Here is a 24,200-nt window from a genome sequence, read left to right as displayed (position 1 = left end):
GGGGGGGGGGGGGTGTATACCTGAGATGTTGGGAGGGACAAGTATACAAGTTTTGAAACCATATCAGAAATAATCAAGATTCACACCCTCAAGACAGAAAGGTGAATAAGATTTCTTAACAGTTAAGAAGCATTTCTCTCTTTTTCCAGTCGACTATCCCTCACCAAACTGGACACACATCCGCAAATAAAAAAGTAGGACAGGGAGAGCAATTCAGAAAGACAAGGGGAGCGATGAGGAGAGAAGGAAATCACAAGCAGCTCTGCAGCCTGACTACAAATCACTGCCCAAAGGGAAGAGGTGTAGAAAGCAGGAAGAAAAGGAGAATGTCCTGAGAATTGCAAAGAGCATTAAGTACAGCTTGTAGTTCTCCACAATTATTCAAGGAATGCAGGAAAAGAAAGACGACTGAGAGCTGAGCCCATGTGTGCCATGAGTACTTCGCCGCTCGCTGAAGGACAACCATTTGTTTCTAGAAAATGAGATTCTGAAACCCATGGAGGCAAAAATGTACCTAGAGGTGCTTGCAAAATCAAGGACATATACTTTTCTCTGCCAGCCATAAGGTATTTTTGAGGTAGAAAAGTAAAAGGATCTTCTGAGACAAAGAAGAGAAGTACTTTTTCTGAAGATGCCTCTCTGCTCATCTGCTGACCTCTGCTGGATCGACAGTGGCATCCAGTGGCCAAAAGTCTCAGCACAGACTCCTTTGTCTCTAGGAAGGGTTTCTACTGCTTTGGGTGAAGTGGCAATTCAGAACAAAGCTATTTCTGGTGTGTATAACTAAGGATCCCCAAAGACACAGCACTTTGTAATATAAAGTGAAGAACCAAAGGCTATAAAGAAGAAATGGAGGGGAGCAGCTTAAGATTGCTGTGGTATATTTATATTTCCTGTGGTATTACTAAAAAGAATGAAAATACAAAAAGGGATGAACATATGTGTGGGTGGAATTCCTAGGTTTTCTGTGCCTCAGAATAGTTTAAAAATAAATGAGCATACAAGATAAAGTGTTTTCACTTTAAAACCAAAGCAATACTGAAACAAATTTCCATATGTACATTTAATTTTTTTAAGGGCTTAGGAAGGGGATATCATGGAATTAGCATGACTTGTTAAGTAATTTACTTGAATTTCAGCTTGCTTCTGGAGTGTGATTTTTAAAAACTGATTGCATGTCAATTGCTATGAATTCAGGTGTCTGTTTTTAGGGAGATCATGAAATTGGCTTAGGTATCACCTTAGCCCATAGCAAACTATTGAAAAGAAAAGCATTCCACCCAAGATATTTTCATGTTCCAAGTGTTCACTTAAACTGCTAAAAAAGTGATTTTCTGGCAAAGTTCCAGCAAGTTAACTGCTAGGAAATTCTTTCCTCAGTGACACAATATAAGCAAAAATGAATGAAGTTATCCTAAACTTTTATCTTAATTAGACTATACATTATCTAAGTCAAAGGTGAGAAAAAAAAAAAAGTGGGCAGAAGAGGCTCTCATCTCCTGGTTTAAATTTGTTCATTTTCTGCTCTGTATTTCTAGCTTTTAAAAATATGGAATTGCCCTAACCGGTTTGGCTCATTGGATAGAGCGTCAGCCTGCGGACTCAAGGGTCCCAGGTTCAATTCCAGTCAAGGGCATGTACCTTGGTTGCGGGCACATCCCCAGTAGGAGGCGTGCAGGAGGCAGCTGATCGATGTTTCTCTCTCATCGATGTTTCTAACTCTCTATCCCTCTCCCTTCCTCTCTATAAAAAATCAATAAAATATATTTTTTAAAAAAATATGGAATTGTCATACACATTACTCCCCTTAACTCTCCTGATGGAGTGCTGGCTGGCTCAGGTGCACATAACAGCTCAAACTCACCTGTTTGGATGAGATGTGGGCAACATGAACTGGAATTCCACCACGCAGGTGTTATCCTTAAGCTGGCGGTGTTGTACGCTGTTAAGTTCATAGGCAATATAAGCCCTTCGAACATACACCTGGTTAAAAAGTAAGCCTCAGTAAATACACTTTAAAATCAGAAGGTAAGAGATGGTTAGCCCAGAAAAGAGACAGTCTTGAAAGAGGTATCTGAGACAGAAGGTGGTCTATGGTGACAGAATTCTCAAGGCTCCATATAAAAATACCCTGCCTTAACTAATAAAGCTGGAATCTTAAAACTACACCCATGATTATAAATAGAAACAAAACTATCCTGACTCTACTGGATACCTCTAGGTGTGCTATAAACCTTTCACATTAACCTAAAGTCAGGGGAAGGTTTGCTCTTCAGCAAACCAGAGCATATACAACCACAACTATTACTTCATTACGCATAATCATTTCAACAGAAGATAAACACAAGCATGAGAAAAATGAGAGTTGCTAATTCTGGGCCACATGAGGAGTGAAGATAGAAAAACTTGTAGTATAGTCCAACCTTTTTACTATCCTGTACATTATTTTGTTCAGTTTTCATTTAAAAATCATTTTTAGATTATTTATATCGCCCAAACACTAGGCAAAAGCATAAGGCATAATTTGATATATAACATCTCAAACACACTACTTGACTCAAGAGTTAAGAGAAATAGCAACAGGCTTCATCTCAGCCAAAAACCATCAGTCCAACCTCGGGCACTTCAGACCATTTGCCACGCACAGGAAATGCTACATAGAATTCTATCAGCATGTGAGATATATAAGGAGGCTTCTCATTAAATGGCATGGAAGTACTATAAAACACTTAGATATTTTTAAGATTTGGTATTTACTGAGTAGGATACATTACATGCTACCCACAGAATACAATAGAGTAACTCAAAAGAGCTCGCAACAGACTGGTAGTGATGTCACATTACATAAGATCATCTAAAACACCCCTTTTCCTCATCTTCAAAAAACACCCACTTGGCAATTTTACAGCAGTATTCAGGGCCTGCGATTTTTATGTTTAATGAGGTAGTGAGCTGTAGTGAAACAGAAAAGTCTGTGAGTCAGATTCAAATGCACTCTTCTACTTATCTCTGTGCATTCAGACAAGTCACTTAACCTCTCAGAGTCTCACTTTCTTTTTCATGAAATAATTGTAGGACTAAGTGAGAAAAATAAAGCACCTAAAATACAGTTCATTAAATGTTATTACTTTTTTTTCTCATGATGAAATACTTCACAAGAGCTGCATGATAATTCAAGATATAACTAAAATCCATTTTATTTGGCCTAAATCACAAAATGGTACATGTTTTGATCAACCATATACATTTTTTCACTTATTGTGTTATAGGAAATCCTAATTCATTATGACATGAGAGAATCAAATATATCTAAGAAGTAGAAACTATAAAAAATGCTGGCAGCTATTTTCCTGTGACTAGGGCCTAGAAGCTGGTGATTAGTTCAGCTGAAACACTTGGGTCAAGGAAGACCATAGTTCAGCATTAGTTTCAGGGGAAACGAAGACTCTACTCTTAAGAACTAACCTTAGGCCAAAGAAAAAGAACTGATACGATAGCCAAATAGAAGAGTTCAACCAGAAACCAAGAAAAAGGTTATGTCATGTTATGTTACTAAAAAAACTTACCTCCAGAGCTGCCATCCGCACCACCTGGTTGCTGTGGTAGAAGAAGTTTGGTAGGACATCAAAAATAGATGTTTCAGATAAGATGAGTTTCTGGAAGGTACAAAGACAAACTTAAATCATTACAACCAAAAGAGAACAATTTCAATGGACATATTTAGCATTTGAAGCGTTTTAGTGAAACTTAAGATTTTTGTCTATGAATGTCATGTGATCACAGCTTCCTCAAACTACAAAATGGGGAAATAATAGTACCTATGCTCACAGGCTGTTGTGAACATTCAAAGAGTTAATAATTCTTACAATGCATCAATAATGCATTAATTATATGCTAATATAAGTGTTTATGACTATTATTACCCTTTCTGACATATATCTGTACTCAATTTCTTAAATATTGTCTCAATACTCCACTATGGTAAACCATAGATTTGAACTCCATCTGAAGTCCTCTATTTCAACTATGAACCAAATAAACAAAAACATCCTTCTTCCCTCTCTAGGTTCCCCAGAAGGAAATCTGACAAAAAGCCTGAAGATTCCCTTGGCTAGATATAACAATATTATCCTTACGTACAGATAGACAAATGAAAAGTCATTCCTGAAAAAAATGTTGTTTAAAAAATAACAGTCAAGATCCTTGCAACTAGTAAAATTAGCCAGTACTTTTTTTTATAAAATTGGCTCTATATAAAGCTTAACAGTAAGCATGAAAATAAAATAAAAGCACAAGAGGTAGTAGACTTCAATAGGACACTTCTATCAAGGCAAGTCTATTTGATTTTTAAGTTACGCCACAATTCTAACAGTATTTTTAATGAAAAAAATTCATAAGTATAAATCATTTTAGAAAGTCAAGGTATAAAACTTCCTTGCATGAAAAATCAAAATTGATTGATTGATTACTCAATTAAACTATGCTTGGAGTAAAGGGAACAAAAGTGCAGAGAGGTGTAGAAAAGGGCTATAAGTATACCTGCAGGTTCTCAATGCAAAACTGATGTCCGTACATGTCAATAGCTGATAGGAAGATAGACTCTACTTGGTTATGGCGAAGCTCATATGATGGCAAATGGGAGGCAATAAGAACCTAGAGTGAGAGCAAAATAAGAGGCATAAATTCCTGAGGGAGTGATTATTCTAGGCTCCTATTAGGCAGCTCTGATACAAAAGCAATAAATATAAATCTCTAAGTGCAGGCATCAAAGATAAAACAGAGACCAAGTGAAACAACTTCTAGGTCCTGTAACATAAAGCCAATGCCACCAAATACTGCATCTCAGTTGACTCTCACCATGATTTGCGTTGTGGGCAATTTCCCATGGGGGGAAGGGGGGAGAGAGAGAAAACAGCTTCAATCAAGTTCCATCAGTGCATGTGATTTACCATTGCAAAGCCGCTAGTCCTCGGGACTGCTTGACTAGCTGTTAATTGGGAATCAGGTCTGGCAGGGAGCAGCTGTGGGGAAGGTGGATGCAGCAGGGCTAGCCTTTTGCAACTCTGAAGTAGAAAGACAGACTAGGAAAAACTGGTCTGACAGCCCCAGGTACTCAGTATCAAGGAAAAGGCATCGGGATGTAACACCAATGCATGTGAGGGGCAGAGAGAGTGAAAGCTGTGTCACAAACAAACAGGGACACGGTAGGACCTGAATACTCTCAGCAGGTCACTGAGAGGTTCAATGACTTTGAGTAGTTCAGTGACATGGATACAATTGTAGAGAAAGCAGAAGGTCACTGAGCAGCTTCAAATGCTGCTTCCCTGTCAGTGACCATGCACTGAAACACAAAGGGAGCGGACAACTCTTGGCTTCCCTGCTGAAACCTTTTGGAATGGAAATGAAGACTACAGGGTGAAACTAACTGGACTTCTCTGGGGTTGTTCTGATTGCTAGCACCTAAGATTCATTTCATTATCTTTCTGCTTTCCACACTTGATTTCTTTTTCTATACACTTAAAAGTTCTCACCTGCTTCTAAGCTCCCTTTGAGAAGTAAGAAATGTTGAGTCTATTGCCTTCCTCCACATGACCCTGATTTACCATCACAGGGCTAAGCAGGAAGGGTAGGAAACGATAACAGGATTTTATATGGGGAAAGGGCTCCTATTTTAAAGATACTCACCATTAATCTCCTTTCTCTTTAAAAAACATGTATCACATGAAAACATTTGTTCTGAGGGCAATGGACATAGACATCTGCATTTTGTAAGTTGATGAAGTAAAAGCTCGTTGCCCAATCTATGAAAACCATTCCTCCCTCACAATAACCAACAAGTGTCCTTACCTGGCGTGCTCGGAGAGCCACTTTAGCATTGGTGGTCTTACTGAGTTGAGTTAGCTCTGTGAGGATATTCAGCAGCTCATCAGTGAGCGTAGGGTCCCGGCCACACAACTGATCCTAATTGTTTATGTGGAAAAGAACATACATATCCACATGAGAAGACACTGAGGTGGCCAAGACTTTGAAATAGGGAAAAGGGAATAAAAACAAAGTCAACATAGCTGGATTAATAAAAAAATGCAAACTTTCCGGTATTCTTTTGTTTTTAGTCTCAAGCAATGTGGTAAAGATGATCCCAGAAGATGTTGCTGCTAGGGGAAGAAGCCTAAATCCTTTAGTCATTCAGATTTAAAATTCCAAATGTATTTCTTTATAAACCAACACTATACTTTTAAAATGCAGAAGAAATCATCAGAGATCATTAAAAAGGGTCAAAGGATTCTGCGTTAAGAAATAACAAATGATGTGTTAAGAGGTTTTAAATAATATAGTGACTAAGGGTTCCTGTTCCCTCTTTAGGGGAAAAAAGCAAAATGTAAAGCAAAAGGAACCACTCTTGGTGATTTTCATTCCACAAACCAAATGTTCAGCATCCCAGGAGGGTGCCAAACAGAAACACAAGAACAAAGTATTCATTTATAAACACACACTAAATAAAAACACCATCTCATATTCTGACAATTTTGTACCCAAAAATCATTTATCCTCTTGCTATACAGGAAGCGCAAAGAACACCAAACAAAAGGAATCCAAAGAGGACCACACCAAGACACATCATAATTAAAATGCCAAGAGCAAAAGACAAAGAGAGAATCTTAAAAGCAGCAAGAGAAAAACAGTTACCTACAAGCAAGGGAATACCCATACGACTGTCAGCTGATTTCTCAACAGAAACTTGGCAGGCCAGAAGGGAATGGCAAGAAATATTCAAAGTGATGAATACCAAGAACCTACAACCAAGAATACTTTATCCAGCAAAGCTATCATTCAGAATTGAAGGTCAGATAAAGAGCTTCACAGATAAGGAAAAGCTAAAGGAGTTCATCACCACCAAACCAGCATTATATGAAATGCTGAAAGGTATTCTTTAAGAAGAGGAAGAAGAAAAAGGTAAAGATACAAATTATGAACAACAAACATGCATCTATCAACAAGTGAATCTAAGAATCAAGTGAATAAATAACCTGATGTACAGAATGAACTGGCGGGAAGAGACTGGACAAAAATCGTACACCTATGGATGAAGAAGGTGGGGGGCGCGCTAAGGGCAGAGGGTGGGGTGGGAACCGGTTGGAGGGGAGCTATGGGGGGGAAAAAGAGGAACTGTAATAATCTGAATAATAAAGATTAAAAAAAAAAAAGAATCATTCCACAATATATAAACATGGTGAATCCTTAGATGGATTAGAAGAAAAAAAGCAGCTCCTATAAATACAATCCATGGTTTATTCAGCACGGGGTCCTTTCTCTCCTAAGAATTAAACATTGTTAAGAAAAATAACATATTTTGAGAAAAATTTTCTTCTCCAGTGGAATGTCAGTTTATTCCCTAAATTCATCCATGTAATTTTCATCTAAGCTGAAAACTGCAGGTGCGGGTTTTATAAAGGTCTTTTTGAAAGTTACAGAGCTATTTGTAGTAGTAGTTCTTAATACCAAACCACATAAAATATACACGTTCAGGTATAGTTTCCTCTACTTGGAATTTGAAATAATTGCCTTTATATTTAGTGAATTTTTATTCTCCCCCTACTATCAATAGGATATGAAAGATGACCAGATCCTAAAAGGCTTCCTGTTGCTGCTTTTTAATCTCCTCCTTACCTTGATGACCAGCCATTTTCTTGAAGAATCTCCATTCATACTTAGACCTTTCCCATCTTAGGGAGAGTCTTTATATTCCATGACCCCAGCTGTATAAATAAAAGCTTGGGACTTTTGGCTTTTGGAGCCGATGTGAATTTCCTACAATACTTTTTCTACAACCCCTACTACTTTCCACATCACAGTTTTGAAGTGCTCAACATCACTGTTCTGGAAAGAAGGCTTCTCAAACATTTCAAAGCAGGAATACTTTCTGGTTCCCCAATCCACCAACCAGAGCTCTGCTCCAACTGTCCAGAGTTATAAAACACATGATGTAATTAATAGTTAAGGAAGTGCATGTTGTTTTCACCTATTTAACGCAGGAATTCACTCATATGAGGGGGAAGAAGACAAGCTGCTAAGTGACTATAAATCCAGGGTTTGGCTGAGCATGTAGTCAGTCACAGACCAGAGGACCTATCCCACCAATCCTAAGGCATAAATGCAAAGAGGAGGGAGAAAATGCACCTCATCATTTATTGAGAGCTAACAAGCAAAATAGAATTTCAAAGGAATACAGAGTGGGGCAAAAGTAGGTTTACAGCTGTTCCTATGTAAAATAATACAAGAATTTAAAAAATACAATAAATTGTGTTTTAGAACCTACTTTTGCCCCACCCTGTATATAAAATAACCAAGAAAAGACCATAAAAAGACAGAAGGAAAAGAACAGATAGATAACAGTGGGTAAGGAAACCTAGATAAGATTTTCCTCCATAAATCCCTCTTTACTCATTGTTCCTAATAGAGAAAACATATTCCTTTCCAAGGTCCTTACTTCAATCATCACACTGACCCACTGAAATATTTAAAAACCTAAGAGATGTCCTGGGTAATGCTACTCGGCAAATAGCCAGACTGAAGTCTCAACATTAACAACAAAAGCCAACATAACAAATGAGAACACTAGCCACCTACCCAACCATTTCCTTAAAGGAAAATCTAGGTTTACGTTTTGAGATTAAACTAAAATAAGTAAGTAAAAATAAAGTTACCGTCTTGCTTAACTACAGATCCTGTCCCAAGTTAAAAAGCAAAACACGCAAAGCGACTTTAAAAAAAAACTTTTTAAATTCCATCTTTCTGCTAGGAGAGAAAGGGAGTGCGAAAGGGGGTAGAAAGAAACAGTATCTGTAAGAAAAGTGAACTATGGAGGTTAGAAAATATAGATTAGAAAATATGTTAAGATTAGAAAATGTATGACAATCTTCCTGAGCTCTGTGATAAAGTACAGAAATCAGACCTTTCTGGGATGTTTATTCCACAGTAGGCATAAACCACTATTTCCATTAGTTTATCCTGACTTGGAAATTTTCCATTCAAATATTATTTTCTCCATTGTCATCATTAGTACTTAGACAAAGATTGACAATAGAAACTTATGTGTAGAGTAATCTTCGCAACCCTATCTCATCCTTGACCTAGACAGTGTAAATGTTCTTAAAGAAACAAACAAAAACCACCAGATAAAACCTTTCTGTTCATCAGAACTACCCATCCCAAGATACAAACATCCAAAAACAAGTTTAGGGTCCTCTTGCCTAAAAGGCAGACTTCCTTCGGGCAACTGGACAGCCCAACATCACCATCTAATCCTGGTGAACATTTTGCAACAATGACATGAAATGGTAACTATGTCAACAGATGTTTTCTCATTATAAAGCAGTTCATTTAATAAGCCTACCTGCCGCTTTTGGGATGATAGGATGCTTGCATATGTTTGCAGGCCCAAGTGAAAATTATTATTCAGTAATGGTTAATATTGGTACCACACAGTATTTGTTTTTATTCTTAACCCTGATGGTGGCTAAATGATGGGGAATATAACATACATGCTTAAGTATCAAAACCGTAGCCAAGCCGAACCGGTTTGGCTCAGTGGATAGAGCGTCGGCCTGCGGACTCAAGGGTCCCAGGTTCAATTCCAGTCAAGGGCATGTACCTTGGTTGCGGGCACATCCCCAGTAGGGGGCGTGCAGGAGGCAGCTGATCGATCTCTCTCATCGATGTTTCTAACTCTCTATCCCTCTCCCTTCTTCTCTGTAAAAAATCAATAAAATATATTTTTTTTAAAAAACCGTAGCCAAGTTATACAGCTGACTGCCAGAAGAGCAGAAGGTAATCCAACTTGATCTTAGCATCCTAAGATTTGAAGGCAATCCAAAATGAAAAGAATGGGACCTAGTGTGTAATGAGCTCAAGACATTAACTACATTTAGCTGGGTGAGCCACTAATCCCAATACCAGAAATGGTCTGGTAGGTTCTACCAGCCACAGCTTATTCAGGAAACCAGGTTCGCTGAGAAAAACATTTTTCTTTACCACACATTGGACAAAATTATTTGCAGTCATGTAAAGAGGAGGGAGAAAAGGCACTGATCAGCATTTTCAATGATCCCTGTCTAAACCAAACAGGCTCACAGGCATGGCATTACTCACAAGGAAGTATGGTTTATATCATGTTCATGTGGACCATATCAGAAATAAGATATATAAGTAGTGAAGGGATAACTACTCAAGTAGTCGCTATGTACTACTTGGCTATCTAGACAGCTATGAGGGTGTTGATACATTTTACTGGTACAAAATTGCTTAAGTTGGCTGAAGAGCCTCCTAAATATCTCTTAGTAAGCATAAACAATGTCCTAAGCTATTTCCTAGGAAATTAAATAAATAAGAAGAGCTTTCAAAATAATAAACTTACTGTTTTGTCTTCCAGAGTTTTTCTACTGTGGCATAAAATTTCTCAAAATGGAGAAAACTTGACAGAACTTTTGCATTTTACTTGATATTTTGCTATTCCAATAGGGTGAAAGATTAGAAGAAATTTGCTTGTAAGTCCTTGAGGCATGTTATCACTAGGCAAGTTATGCGAATACCTGGAAGGGATGAAGGCTTCCTTGAAGCAGCCCATGTTCCGTAACACTGATTCACAGAAGCCCGGATTTCTAGCCTTCACTCTAGATTCAAAACCCCCAGAAATCATCATCTAGCTCAGCAAAGCACACCATCAACACTCCTACTTCTAGAAAGCAGGGATTGGAATGCCGGGCACAAAACCATCAATCAGGAAGCTAAAGTAAGCAAAGAAAGTGAAACCAGCTGAGAATACAAACTAGGGGATTCAAGTGCTGCCAGGTCCAGGTGATACCTGTAAAAGACAGTCAGACCTACAGAAAGAGGAATCCAAACAACTAACATGGCTTTGACCAGCTACCACCATTAATGCAGACGTGGGGTGGGGGACCTGACTGTTGCCACAGAAGGAGAGAGGAAGCCCATGTTTGGCATTCATTAATATCAGAGCAGAAAGGAGCACATTTTGAGCTTTCATCCCTGATCCTTACGTCACTGCTAGCAGACCCTCAGCTCAATCATATCAATTAACGTCTTGATTTCCAAATCTCAAAATGAGGTGAAAACAGCTGGTATTTTCAAGTTAATGATATGAAAGCCTACAGATCCTCCTATGTTTATCGAGTTTTGTTTTCTTTTTAAAAGAAAAATGTGAAATGCCAAAACAAAGAAAAGGACAAATCCATCTTTCTGGTTCACATCTTCAACCTTCCTCCTCCCCCTTCTCCTCCTCCTCTTGTTCCTCTCCTCCCCATCTTATTCCTGCAAACCCAAACACTAACAAAGTGCTCAGTCTGTTGGAAAGTTTGGGTACTATCCATGCAGGTAAGAAGTAATCAGGATGACAAGGTGGGGAGAAAAAGAACAGCAGCAAGTCAGAGTCCCATTGGCTTCTGCCTGTCCGACTGGCAAAAGCAGAAAGCAAAGCCTCAAACCAGTTCTCTGACAGGGCCCAACGCCTCGGCTGCACCCCCGTGTAATTACACACTTGAGTGACTGGACTCTGAAGAAAATTGAAGGCCTGAGCTCCGAACAGCTGCCATTTTCTCTCTCCATCACACCAGCGTGATTACTTGAGAAATGAACAGCCCCGGCTCAAAGCTACTCCAGAATTCTCAGAGGAAATATGGCTCCGTGTTCCAATAATGAGATTCTTAAGGCAAGCGTTACTTACAATCACTCCGCAAAAGGAGCGAGCCGAGCCCCTATATCTTACAAATTAGAATTTAAGAAACCCAGCGACAGTCTTAGACGATCATTACTCTTCTGCTGCTCCAAGGATTCTGGGCTTTGGTCTATTTTTAGTGCAGAAAACTGTTAAGTCCTTAAAAAGGTAATCATAATAAAATGAAAACTCACCATAATTAGCTTCCTAAGAAGGCAAATTCCACCCCATTTTAGGGTCAAACAGACAGATTCTTCCACTCCCTTATCATTACCCTTTTCTATCAGAAAGTCCTGGCTTTATCCAAATGAGAATTAGCAATCTTTGTATTAAAATTTTTTAAAAAGTCTAACTAGTCAAAGATTTCTTCCCTCTTTTGAGAAAAAAAAAAAAAATCAGTCAAGTTGCCATAGATAGTATCATTTCTTTGTCAAAACCTGTCACTTGGGGAAACTGAAATGCTACATAGTGCTGATATATTTTTTCCTTTCAAATGCATATCCTGGTTTCCCCACCATCTAGCCATTCCAGAGTAGTAAAGGTAATGAACTCTCCCTACAATTAGATACTTTTAAAAGTGGGTATTCTAAAAAAATGTTATATCCTCTCCAGTTAACCAGCTAGGCAGATAACTGAATGAGTGGTGCTGTTGTGAGGTAGTTTCCCTTCATTCTGATATACGAAATAAAAAAAGCAGTGAAAATTTATAGCTTTTTTTCCTCCAAGAAGGAATGATGAAATTAAGGTATCAAAAATGTCAATTCCATAAAGGGACAAGAAAGGAAACTCTAGAAGCCAAACATACTCTAGTCCCCCAAAAAAGACACACATGAAGGAGCAAGGCAATTGTTCATGGGGTGGGGGTACTCTAAGAACAGTCCTATTGTTTTCTGATTCCTAGAATTAACAGAAAAATCTAAGAGCGAAGGACTTACAAATCATCTTTAAAAATCCTTAAGTCCACAAAAATTCCATCCACTAGTCAAATGTATGTTAGTCCTATCCACATCGACTAGTCTCACTGCTCATTCCCACTTTCTACTAACTTTCATATTACTAGGTTATGGGGACAAAATCATGTATCTACTCCCCAAACAACACTGAGCTTAGATTTCCATGTGAATAAAACAGAAAGGGACCAAAAAAAATGCAGAATACATTTAAATATCTTTCTTTGGTAGGGAAAGGGCAGCACTAGATTTCTAACAGTTATTTTTTGCTTTTACGTTTTGGACATGAGAACCATTGCTGATATTCATGGAACAAACCAGAGTTATAATGAAAAAGTACACTGGCTGGATAAGACTAAATTTCAAAGCTACTGTCATGAGTGACATCAGGAATGAAGCAGCACAGGGCATCTCTAAGTAGAATCAAGAGATCTGAGTCCCTGCACATGATTATATGCATAACAGCCAGAACAATTCTTTCCTGAGTGGAGCAGGTTCCTTCAGGTCAAGGACAAAGACAGATGTGAGAAATTGTTAATCCACAACCCGAGCCCCACTCATCTTACAATTATAAAAGACAGGAGCTTTTCCTCTGACCACAGCCACCAGAAGGAGAAATACTTTTTTTCGTATTATTAACCATCCTTATAGGTTCTGAAAAATTGTACTCACAATAAGCATTGTGACCAGAAGATTCTTCTTGGTGACTTGAGCATGAGAAAAGATATAGTTCAGTACAGTGTTCATGTCACTCTTATTCTCCTCTCGAAGAGCGAAGACACATTTGTCATAGTGACCTGCAAGCAGCAAAAAGAATTGGTTCTCACCCATGTATGAATGTTCACGGTTACATGCTATTTGTTTTTTAATGTCTCTACTTCATCTGATAAGCTGTGAGAAGAAATATCTTGAGAATTTTCTTGGAGGAGTTTGGACAGAATTGGCAGTCTGGTTTAGTCAAAGGAACAGTGGACTAGGAGTTAGGCAATCCAGTATAAGACCTGAGCTCAAAAGCCTCGTTTGGATCCCAATATCCTCTGTGCTCCTGGAAAAATCACTCTACCTCTCTGAGCCTGATTTTCATTAAAAAGAATTGAGAGGTGGAGGAGGGTGTACAGAAGAGACTAAGGGGTTGCGGACAACTCCAACTCCCCACCCTTACTCGAAACTCTCTCATAGCTTCCTGGAATGATTTCCTTACAAGAGAGGGTTCTGCTGCTTAAAAAGAAATGTCAATACCATTAAACCCGATGATCTTTAAAGCCTACTCCAAGTTAATATTCTGGTTCCATGTCTGACTCACTGAAAGTGTTTCACCCTAACTGGAAGGAACAGTTTTAGCTAAAAATAAAACAATGCAAACTTCTCAACAACCACAAGAAGGATGGCTGCAACCTCTGGAGTCAACATTTTCCCTTCTAAGTCCATGAAACTACTAACAAATGCCTAGGAAGTCCTAATCCAAATGAAGGCATAGATCAAGGAGAACCTTGCGTTGAGTCAAAAGGTCTGCAGGGAGAGCAATTATGTATATTTTCACTGGCCTTTCACAAGGCCACCAGGGACAGGTTAGTTCTAGCCAGGAAAGCTGTTTTGCAACAGAAGCATAAGCTTCAGATATACTGTAGTGATATCCACCATGGGATATAAGTAATAGTCACTTCTTTGGGAAACAGCTTACCTCAGAATTAAATTTCCAAATATAGGAGAATTAGAGTTTGAGTAATCTCAAGGGTGAGAATTTTACGAAATCATGAAAATATTAAATGATTATCGCCTCAGTTCAGATTCCATGTTAAGTTACAAACCAAAACAGTGGTATTCAAAATGCATTACCATGGATTGATTCCCAGAATACTAAGGACACTAAACCAGGGCAACTCTGCTTTCATCTATTTTAAATATTAAAGATGGATGTAAGATTTTTTTCAACATGAAACTAAATATATTTGAAAAACAGTGGACTACAATATTTAAAAGAGCTGCCAATTTCATAAAAGACCCATTTAGAACAAAATGGAAGCTGTTTAAAAATTGGATGTCCTATATACATTCATATTTCTCCCAACAAAGACTTAGCTTTGAAATGATAACAGAAATATATCTTGGTAACAGGAATTACTAGGACCAGGAGAAGTAAAAAGGATATTTACCCAGGGAAAAGGCAGCAGAGACACTAAGCAGAAAGCAAGCAATGATATCAAGTGTTCTCTTTTTTAAAACTTTTTTATTGCGAAATACACACACAGAGGAATAAACATCTATCTTAAATAGAACATTTTTAGTACCTTTGAAGGGTCCTATGTACTCCTCCTCTGAAACAGTTATTAAGCTGAATTTCATGTTAATCACTCTTTAACTTTTCTTTACATTTATCACAGATGTACACATAGTTTCATTTTCCCTGCTTTTCAAATTGGTAACAATGCAATCATTGTGTATGGATCCCTCAGTAACTGGTTTCTTTCCCTTAACATTACATTTCTGAGATTCGTCCTTTTGTTCACATGTGTACCTTTGTTCATCCATTCTCACTGCTGTACAGTAATCCATTGTAGAAATACACTGTACTAGATTTCAATTACTTATTCTACTTGTGTATATTTAAAGTGTTTCCTGTCTTTCTTATTATCATGAACAATGCTGCCACAAACAGTCCTGTATATGTCTCCCAATAAACACGTGTTAGACTCTCTATAGTATATTACCTAAGAGTGAAACTGCTAGTTGAAGAGTATACAAAAGTTCAACTCTATTAAGTATTAACAAACCATTTTTTAAAATTAAATATTTAATGTTGAAAGTATTACATATACGTGTGGATCTATTTCTGAGCTATTATGTTTCATTGGTCTACTAATCTGTCCCTACACTATTATCATTTCAAATACCCTACTAGAATTTGTATTACAATGTTAATAAATCTACAAATGAATTCAGAGAGATTATTTTGCAAGTGTATATTCCTATCTAAGATTATGATTATTTATTTAGATTTTCTTTATTATTAACTAGTTATGATTTTCTCCAAAAGATGCTTGTACATTTATTTTCTTGGATTTATTCCTTAGTATTTATTTTGGGTTGTTATTTTAAATGGTATATTGCTTTTCTAAACAACTGTTCTACTAAAAAGAAATACATTTGAATTTTGTATATTACCTTTTGTATGTAGCAACCTTTTAAACTTCAAATAATTATAATAATATGTGGATTCTTGAGGCTTTCCAGGTAGATATCATACCATATCTAACAGTGGCAGACTTATTTCCTTACTCCTTTCCGGTCCTCATACCTTTCATCCTTTTTCTTGTCTTACTGCACTAGCTAGGACATTCCGTATGATGCTGAATAGGAGTAATGATAGCAGGTGTCCTTGTATTGTTCATAATCTTAAAAATAATGCTTTCAATATTTCACCATTATGTATCCTATAGATTTTTGTTGGAGAATCTTTAAATAACTAATAAAGTTCCATTTCATTCTTCATTTGCCAAAAGTTTTCATGAATGGATATTAAATTTTGTCAAATGCTTTCTCCCCCATATCTGGAGATGATTATCATGTTTCTTCCTCTTTTAAAGTTAATATTAATATTTTTTAATATTAATCGAGCTTACATTAGTGGTATAAAACCTACTTGGTTGTGAAGTATTATTTTATACATTGCTAGATTCAGTGTGTTAATATTTACTTGAGGATTTTTACTGGTTATGAGTGACTGAGCCATCCTTTAAAGCAGGGGTGGGGAATGTTCAGCCTGCAGGCTGTATAAGGCCCGTGAAATCATTTGGTCTGGCCCGCCAAGGCAACCACAGGCAAAACTAGAAATTCAATAAATCTAGGTGCTTTTTTCATAGCAACATAAATTTATATTAAGTGAATTATATTAAGTGAATAATGTTATAAATATCCAAACGGCCTTTGGCAGAAAAAAGATTCCCCACCCCTGCTTTAAAGAATACAAAGGGAGCAAAAAAATAAAATGTTATGTAATATTTCAAAGTATATGGTATTTCACTGCCATCTTGTGGCAGGAAGCAGTATCAGCAGTATGTAGCTTTACAATCTTAGCTAGGGTGTTTCACATTTAGAGACTTTATACATCATTTAGTGAAGCTCTTCAGAGAAAGCCAGGGATAAATTCCACCTAAATGGTACACGGAAAAGGAGTGGAAAATCTGAACCTTTTTCAGATGCCTGTGGTTCAATCCATGGATTAGCTGCTGAGAGGCAAGCTCTTCAGATAGGGTTTCTCAATTTCAGCCTGGTCATGATTCAACCAATTCTATACAAGGTCAAGAACACATCAACAGGGAATGCTAATCTCTACTAGAAAAATTATCTCAGTCCTTTCCTAGAAGCACATGGATTCACAATCTCATCAAGCTGTGTTTTGTTGTTCTTTCTTTGGCAGTGGTGGGTTAGAGAGGCTTAATTTTTAAGGGAGTGGTGAAAGGAGGAAGTGTTATTAATGACAAGTGTTAGCGACAGGATGAACTGGCTGGGCTGCTGCACAGTCCTACAGAGAAACTTTCTCAGATACAGTGTCTTCAGGAAGAGGCTTACCGTTCTGGAACTGTGTCTCTACTCGCAGATACTGCCGCAGCAGATCCATCACCACAGCCTTCATGTGGCCTCGGATGCCACTTCGGTACCTAGGCATATAGAACAAGTCTCCACTGAAAAACCTGATGGGCTAACACTATTAATAACAGACTATTAAATAATAAACCCGGAGCCCAGATTTACTTTGTAGAGTTTCCACTGAACATGCTTCCCCTCTGAATATAGGACAGGACAGGGGCCAGCCTAAAATCAGCTAACCGGATTAATTCAAATCTCAAGCCTAAAAGAAATCTGGCTACAGACAAGATTTTTATATATATTAAAAAAAGAGAGAGAAATGATGAATAAAAAAAAAATAACTACTTGACATCCCTACCTACTTTGGGGTTCAGTTCCCACTGCTAAGTAGAAATGATTACCACACCCGTGAAATGGCTAAGAGATATTTGAAAAATCTACGAGTATCTTCCTTTAGTCCAATAGTTGGTTCTATAAGTTAAGAAGAAATGTTACATTTAGACCTTGTGCCAGAAGAAAAATTAGGGGTTTTATCAAAATTGCAAGAAAAAATAAAATGACATTTCTGTGCCTTAATAACTGACAGAAGGAAGTAGAATAGGAAGAAGTTATCACAAATATTGGGTATAACAGTTAGCTCACAATTCTAAGATATTTAGAAGATATAAGATATTTTCTAAGATATAAGTGCTTTCTAATTTATCTAAGTCAAACCTGAAGTAAATCTTTTTGTGACTACTTAGAAGAAAGGAAGGTATGAGGATGGATAGGTCCGGGAATGTGGAGTTACATGTAACTACCTCTGTACCAGTTGGACAATGCTCTGAGTGTTCATGAAGAAGACTTCCCGTTCAGATTTCCGGTTCAGTGTAGCTGCATGGCTATCCAGGATGTTGGCAATCTAACGTGTAAGAAAGAGAAAAAAATGAAACCCAACCCAATGAAGAGACCCAAAGCATTAACCTGTATAATATCACCACTAAGAATCTTAATTATAACATGATAATTTCTATCTTTTATATGTAGGGAGCAGCTGAAAGTTACTGGGCATAGATTAGGGGCTTATGTTAAATAAGCAAACAACTTTTATTTCTTTTCACCCTTTCCCAAATGAGTTAATGAGTACATCACAAAACCTAACAGAGACCATGACAATCAAGATATATCAAGGGTCAAGGTCAAAACTTTACTACCCGCTTGCCTAGCTTTACTCCCTACATGCAAATTTGCTTTAAGGATACACATGCTGCTGAGGTGTTAAAGTCTTTGATAATAAAACTGTGAATATCCCTCTTTAAATTCGACCATGACAATCAAGATATATCAAGGGTCAAGGTCAAAACTTTACTACCCGCTTGCCTAGCTTTACTCCCTACATGCAAATTTGCTTTAAGGATACACATGCTGCTGAGGTGTTAAAGAAGTCTTTGATAATAAAACTGTGAATATCCCTCACTTTAAATTCATAAAGATATCTCTGATTTGGGTATATGTCCCTCATAACCACAGATACTTTACATGTCACATACAGTACTTTAATTACTGGGCTTGTATTGTGTGGCAGTTTTTTGAAGGACATAATGCTTAAAACTTTAACAGCACAACATCCAGAGAGTAAAGAAATGGTGGCCATTAGAAAATGATACTGTTGCTCTATAAATACCTGCTGGCTGGGAAACTGACAGAGGACTGATGTGATGTTGCTAGCATACTGAGCCATTTCCTTCTTGATAGACTTCTCCACGTTGGGGGGGATGCGGCCAGAGACACTGGTCATGATATCTTGCAATTCTAGGAGAGGTAAGGAGGGATCTCTGAGGGTCTTCATCAACCGCTCTACCCAGTCTTTTACCTAAGAAGAAGGAAATAATAAAATAGGATCCAGACAAATTAACACAATAAAATGATATATATCTGAATTCACTATCATATAGTACTTACTTCAAAATTGCAATAAAAGCTTCTAACACTGCCCAATTATATGTGAAGTCAATAAAATGGATAAGAAGCAAGGATTTAAAGACTTCAACTCCCTAAACTAAAGGGGAAAGAGGTCCATCTAAAAAAACATTCTTTTGCAACTTTTAAACTATCTTGGAGAACAGGTACCTTACCTTATTTGTACATCCCTTCCCAAAGAGAAGTGATTCATACCCTGCTGCTAAAGAAAGGATCTGGAAGGCAGTATCCATTCATCACGTTGACCAGATTGTCCAGGACATAGTGGAACACTCGATGGAGCTTCTCGCCTCTGAGTGCTGTGCTCTGGATCTGTGGCAGACTGCCGGTGTGAAGCTCAGCCTGTCAACCCAATGAGAAATCAAGTCATCCCCTACCTTCTATGCAGGGTGCAAACATACCACTGCAACTTAGAATCATCATTCAAAAATCAAGACATCCCTTCACCATTTGCAGCTATAAGGAAAGAAGTCAATGGAGGAAGCATCATAAAAAAAAATCATAGAATCTTATTATCATAATAACTCCTGCAAACTCTAAATTCATAATACTATAAACACAAAAATAAGGCATACGATCAGGGGGAAAAGCTTAAGAAAAACTGGCAAACCAAGCATAGAAATCATTTGCCCGTCCAAATTACCCGTCATATGTAATTAGCTCTTAGAAAGCAGTATTTTTAAAATATGTTTTTATTGATTTTAAAGAGAGAGGAAGGCAGAGGGAGAGATAGAAACCTCGGTATTTTTAAAATATGTTTTTATTGATTTTAAAGAGAGGAAGGCAGAGGGAGAGATAGAAACCTCAATGCATCAACATTGATCGGCTGCCTTCTGCACGCCCTCTGCTGGGGATCAAGCCCACAACCCAGGCATATGCCCTGACCAGGAATCGAACCTTGACCTCCTGATTCATAGGTCGCCGCTCAACCTCTGAGCCACACCAGCCGGACTAGAAAGCAATATTAAAAGTCCCTTCCTACTTGCCTGCTGGACCTTGCTGGGGTTATCCAACTGCATTTTGGCTATTACACAGCCAGGGTCAAGAGCTGCTCCAGGCCGCTTGACATAATGAATACAGCCAGACTCTATAGCTGTTAAGGTCATTACCATCTTCATCACCTATAATGAAAAATAAATAAAATTAGAATTTAATCTCTCTTTACACAGATGAATGATTTAAGGAGGTCACTTTTCCCCTCTTCATCTAAGTTGGACTGTATCTTACTCAATCCAGAAAAATGGAAATCTATCAAAATCTCCAAGAGATTACCAAGAAAGGCCATTAGAAAATCTCTCAGGACCTAGCTTTAAGGATTAATAACAGCTACTGGAATTTCCTATTTTTAACTGTTTAAATCCATTTTTTCATAATTTCTATTTTTACTTGTTTTGTACTTAGAAGTGATGAACAATTTAGTCTCCTCATACTCTCAGATCTAAATGCTCACTCTGCATACATGAGATACCCAAGCTAAAATCTAAGAGTCATTCTTTACTCTTTTTTCTCCCTTATCTACAATTATGAAGCCCAGCCAAATACATCGTCCAAACCTCTCTCAGAAATCTTCTTCTCATGCTAGCTATTTGGTTTAGACCCTCATCATTTCTGGCCTAGAGTACTTCAAAAACCTCCCAAAAGATTTCCCTACCTGCTATGCACCTTCAACAAGGACACTAAGAGCCCAAATCTTGCCCTATCACTTTTCTATGTAAAATCCTTCCATGATAGTCTAAGCTTCTTAGTATGTTTTATAAGGTCCTCCATGATCTCAAATTGTTTACTTATTTAGCATCTTTGCTTGTCATTCCCATTAAAACTTAGTCCATTCTTAAGCAATACCAATATGTACTTGCAGTTCCCTAAATATACCATACCCTCTTGCTTCAGTGCCTTTGTACATGGCTGTTCCTTCCCCTTTCAACATTCTTCCCTGCCCTTCTTCACCTGGTCCATTATTATCTATCTCTCAAAACTAAAATCAAAGTCCCTTCTCTCAGAAGTCTTCCCTTACTAGCCACCTACATCCACCCAGCCCCACAGTAACTTGAGTTAGGTGGCCCTCAGCACTCTGTGCTTGGCTCTATCAGATTCATATTTCATTACTTGTCTGTTTAGTGGCCCCCCTCTACCTATCATATTTTTCCTGTATAATCAGCACATAGCACAACACCTAACACTCAATAAGTGCTATTGCAGCCTAGTATCTATTTTTAGAGCTAGCAATTCCTCATCTGTCAAAAAAAAAAAACACGCAACCTGTGAACTTTGCATTTATTGTTAAAATCTTAAGATTTCTAGCCCCAATTAAACTAACTGATGCTCTTTCCTGTCTATTTTCTATTTACTTTCGGTTACTCTTCAATCCTAGTCTATCCCAGACAACCCCATTCCTACCTTCCCTCCCATGAAACAAAAGCCCTGTCACCCCTCCAACCTCAATCTCAGCATAGCACTGGCCAGAAAACACATGGCCTCCATCCTCCACAATGTACTGGATTAACTTCCCAGCAGAAGGTGAGCGCATCACTGAAGGGTCATTCTCTTTCTCAAACACACAGGTTTTATTGCCAATCGTGATGCGATATCTAGGAGATAAGTAGGGTATGTAAGCCAATAAAGCACCTAAAGAATAATTCTACCATAGGGAATGGTAGAATAATGTCATTCTTAAAAAAAAATACAAACTAATAACTTTATTCTGTACAAACACATGCACACAGGATACTCATTTCATCTTTGTTTATAATGCCAAATAAGCAAAATTTCCTTCAATAAGGGTTAGATTAAATCAACTATGATACATCTATATAATAGAATACTATACAACCATTAAAAAGAGCAGGCATCTCTATTTAAAAAAAAAACAAAAACCCACAAAGATGATAAAGATGTAACAGCTAACATTTCTTAAACCCTTATTATGCCCCACACAAAGTTCTTAGCACTTTACATATGTTAATTCATTTAACTGTCACAACAACATTGATTGGTGTTGAACAGTCTACAACAGTGGTTGCCAACCGGTGGTCCGCGGACCACTGGTGGTTCATGAAGTCCAAAAGGTTGGCAACTGCTGGTCTACAATATATGTTAAGGAAAAAATAAGGTGCAAAACAGTATCTAAAGATTATTTTTATTTATGAATGCATTTAAAAGAAAAAAACAGTACATATATGTAACTTGTAGATGCATGTAAAACTTCAATACTTAAGAAACTGTTAACAGTAGCTCCTTATAAAGAGAACTTATTTTTCATATCTACTCACATTGAAGTGGTAAAGACAATGTTTTTCATTGTAAACACATTTTTGTACTCTTAAAATTTTTTGTTAAGTGCATGTACTATATTTTTTATTAAAACAGAATACCAAAGAAAGATCTTGAAAAATCCCAAGAGCTAGTGACTATCTGAGAGGAAAGGTTGATACAATGACCAACATATAGATCTCAAACAGCCACTCACCTATCCACTTCTTCCTTCATGTATGTGGTGTAACTGCTGCCATCATAGGACAAGAGCAGTCCCCCGTCACTCAGCCGATGCACGTCTACTTCTACACATGAGCCGTTCATGATCACCACATATGAGTTAGGGGACTGTCGAGTCACCTAGGGAACGAGAACCAGAAAGGACAAGTCAATATCCCTTCCAGGTGGAGTCCCAGATAAAACTCAGTATCTCAAAAATATAGATTTAAAAAATCTATCAAAGAGGAAGGACATTCCTAGCACTGGTGCTCTTAGCATCAGTGTCTGTGGGCATGGCTCAGCCCTGCTCCAAGCAAACAGGGTGACCTTAGATGCTTCCCTGGTTGTTCTCTGTCTTCTTTATCTCTTCGAGCCATATGTGAATTGAGGAACAACTAAAACATTTTCAGAAATGTTGCTTCTGGCCTTTGACACAAATAATGACTAATTTCATAACACTCAGCTTTGCAGTAAACTAAACTTTCCCCCCTATCTCTGGACCTACAGGAAATAAGCTAACAAAGAGAGACAAAAAATAAGTGTACGCTTCAGTGGGTTTCAACATACCTTAAGTACATACTTGATTCCCTCATAGATAAGTTCAACATCTACAGTGTTCAGAAGTGTATGAGCAGGAAGGACTTGACCCCTGAAAGAACAACAATGTGAGATACATTTACTTGTAGAAAGTTCTAAAAGTGTATAAGGGCATCTCGAAGGTTATTGATTATAGCATTTCCTGGAATATCAAGACTGGAAAAAAACCTAAACGACCATTAGTAAGGAACTAATATATAAATTATGAAAAAGCCATATAATAATGGGATATTACGCAGTCATTAAAAAATAAAGATGAAGCCTTTTATGTACTAATATGAAATATTTTTAACAATGAAAAAAGCAAGTGAAAAAATGAAAAGCAAGCTATAATTTGTGTTTTTAAAAAATAGGGGGTGAGGCCCCAGCTGGTTTGGCTCCATGGATGGAGTGTCAGCCTGTGGACTGAAGGGTCCCAGGTTCGATTCCAGTCAAGGCCTCATGCCCAGGTTTCGGGCTCCATCCCCATTAGGGGGCATGCAGGAGGCAGCCGATCGATGATTCTCTTTCATCATTGATGTTTCTATCTCTCTCTCCCTCTTCCTTCCTCTCTGAAATCAATAAAAATATATTCTAAAAAAATACGGGATGGGAAGAAACAACTATTACATGCATATCTTATACTAGAGGCCTGATGCATGAAAGTCGCGCAAGGGGCTCAGCCCTCGCAGCCCCAGCTTCATCTGGAAGGTCGTCCAGAAGGACATCCGGAAGGTTGTTCGGCCGTCCAGTCTAATTGGCATATTAGGCTTTTATTATCTAATCTAATAAAAGAGAAACATGGTAATTAGCGTACGACCGCTACCCTTCCCATTGGCTAATTAGGGAGATATGCAAATTAACTGCCAGCCAAGATGGCGGCCGGCAGCCAGGCAGCTGGAAGCGAACATGAGGCTTGCTTGCTT

General features: G+C 37.9%; 1 protein-coding gene across 1 annotated transcript in view; it reads right to left on the bottom strand.

Annotated features, from left to right (window-relative positions):
* The window catches only part of ACACA (acetyl-CoA carboxylase alpha), a 208,006-nt gene that overhangs the window by 123,507 nt on the left and 60,299 nt on the right, over positions 1-24,200 (bottom strand). Inside the window, exons 17-29 of the mRNA XM_005858538.2 lie at positions 23,266-23,347; positions 22,694-22,839; positions 21,665-21,815; positions 20,214-20,348; positions 19,423-19,569; positions 18,932-19,120; positions 18,069-18,169; positions 17,251-17,339; positions 13,354-13,478; positions 5,848-5,961; positions 4,540-4,653; positions 3,567-3,656; positions 1,865-1,983 (exon numbers count right to left, since the gene is read on the bottom strand). Of these exons, the coding sequence (XP_005858600.2) occupies positions 1,865-1,983; positions 3,567-3,656; positions 4,540-4,653; positions 5,848-5,961; positions 13,354-13,478; positions 17,251-17,339; positions 18,069-18,169; positions 18,932-19,120; positions 19,423-19,569; positions 20,214-20,348; positions 21,665-21,815; positions 22,694-22,839; positions 23,266-23,347 (1,602 nt within the window). The remainder of the gene's footprint in view (positions 1-1,864; positions 1,984-3,566; positions 3,657-4,539; positions 4,654-5,847; positions 5,962-13,353; positions 13,479-17,250; positions 17,340-18,068; positions 18,170-18,931; positions 19,121-19,422; positions 19,570-20,213; positions 20,349-21,664; positions 21,816-22,693; positions 22,840-23,265; positions 23,348-24,200) is intronic.

Source organism: Myotis brandtii, unplaced genomic scaffold (assembly GCF_000412655.1).
Source record: "Myotis brandtii unplaced genomic scaffold, ASM41265v1 scaffold120, whole genome shotgun sequence".
NCBI lineage: Eukaryota > Metazoa > Chordata > Mammalia > Chiroptera > Vespertilionidae > Myotis > Myotis brandtii.
This window is presented reverse-complemented; position numbering and strand designations above follow the sequence as displayed.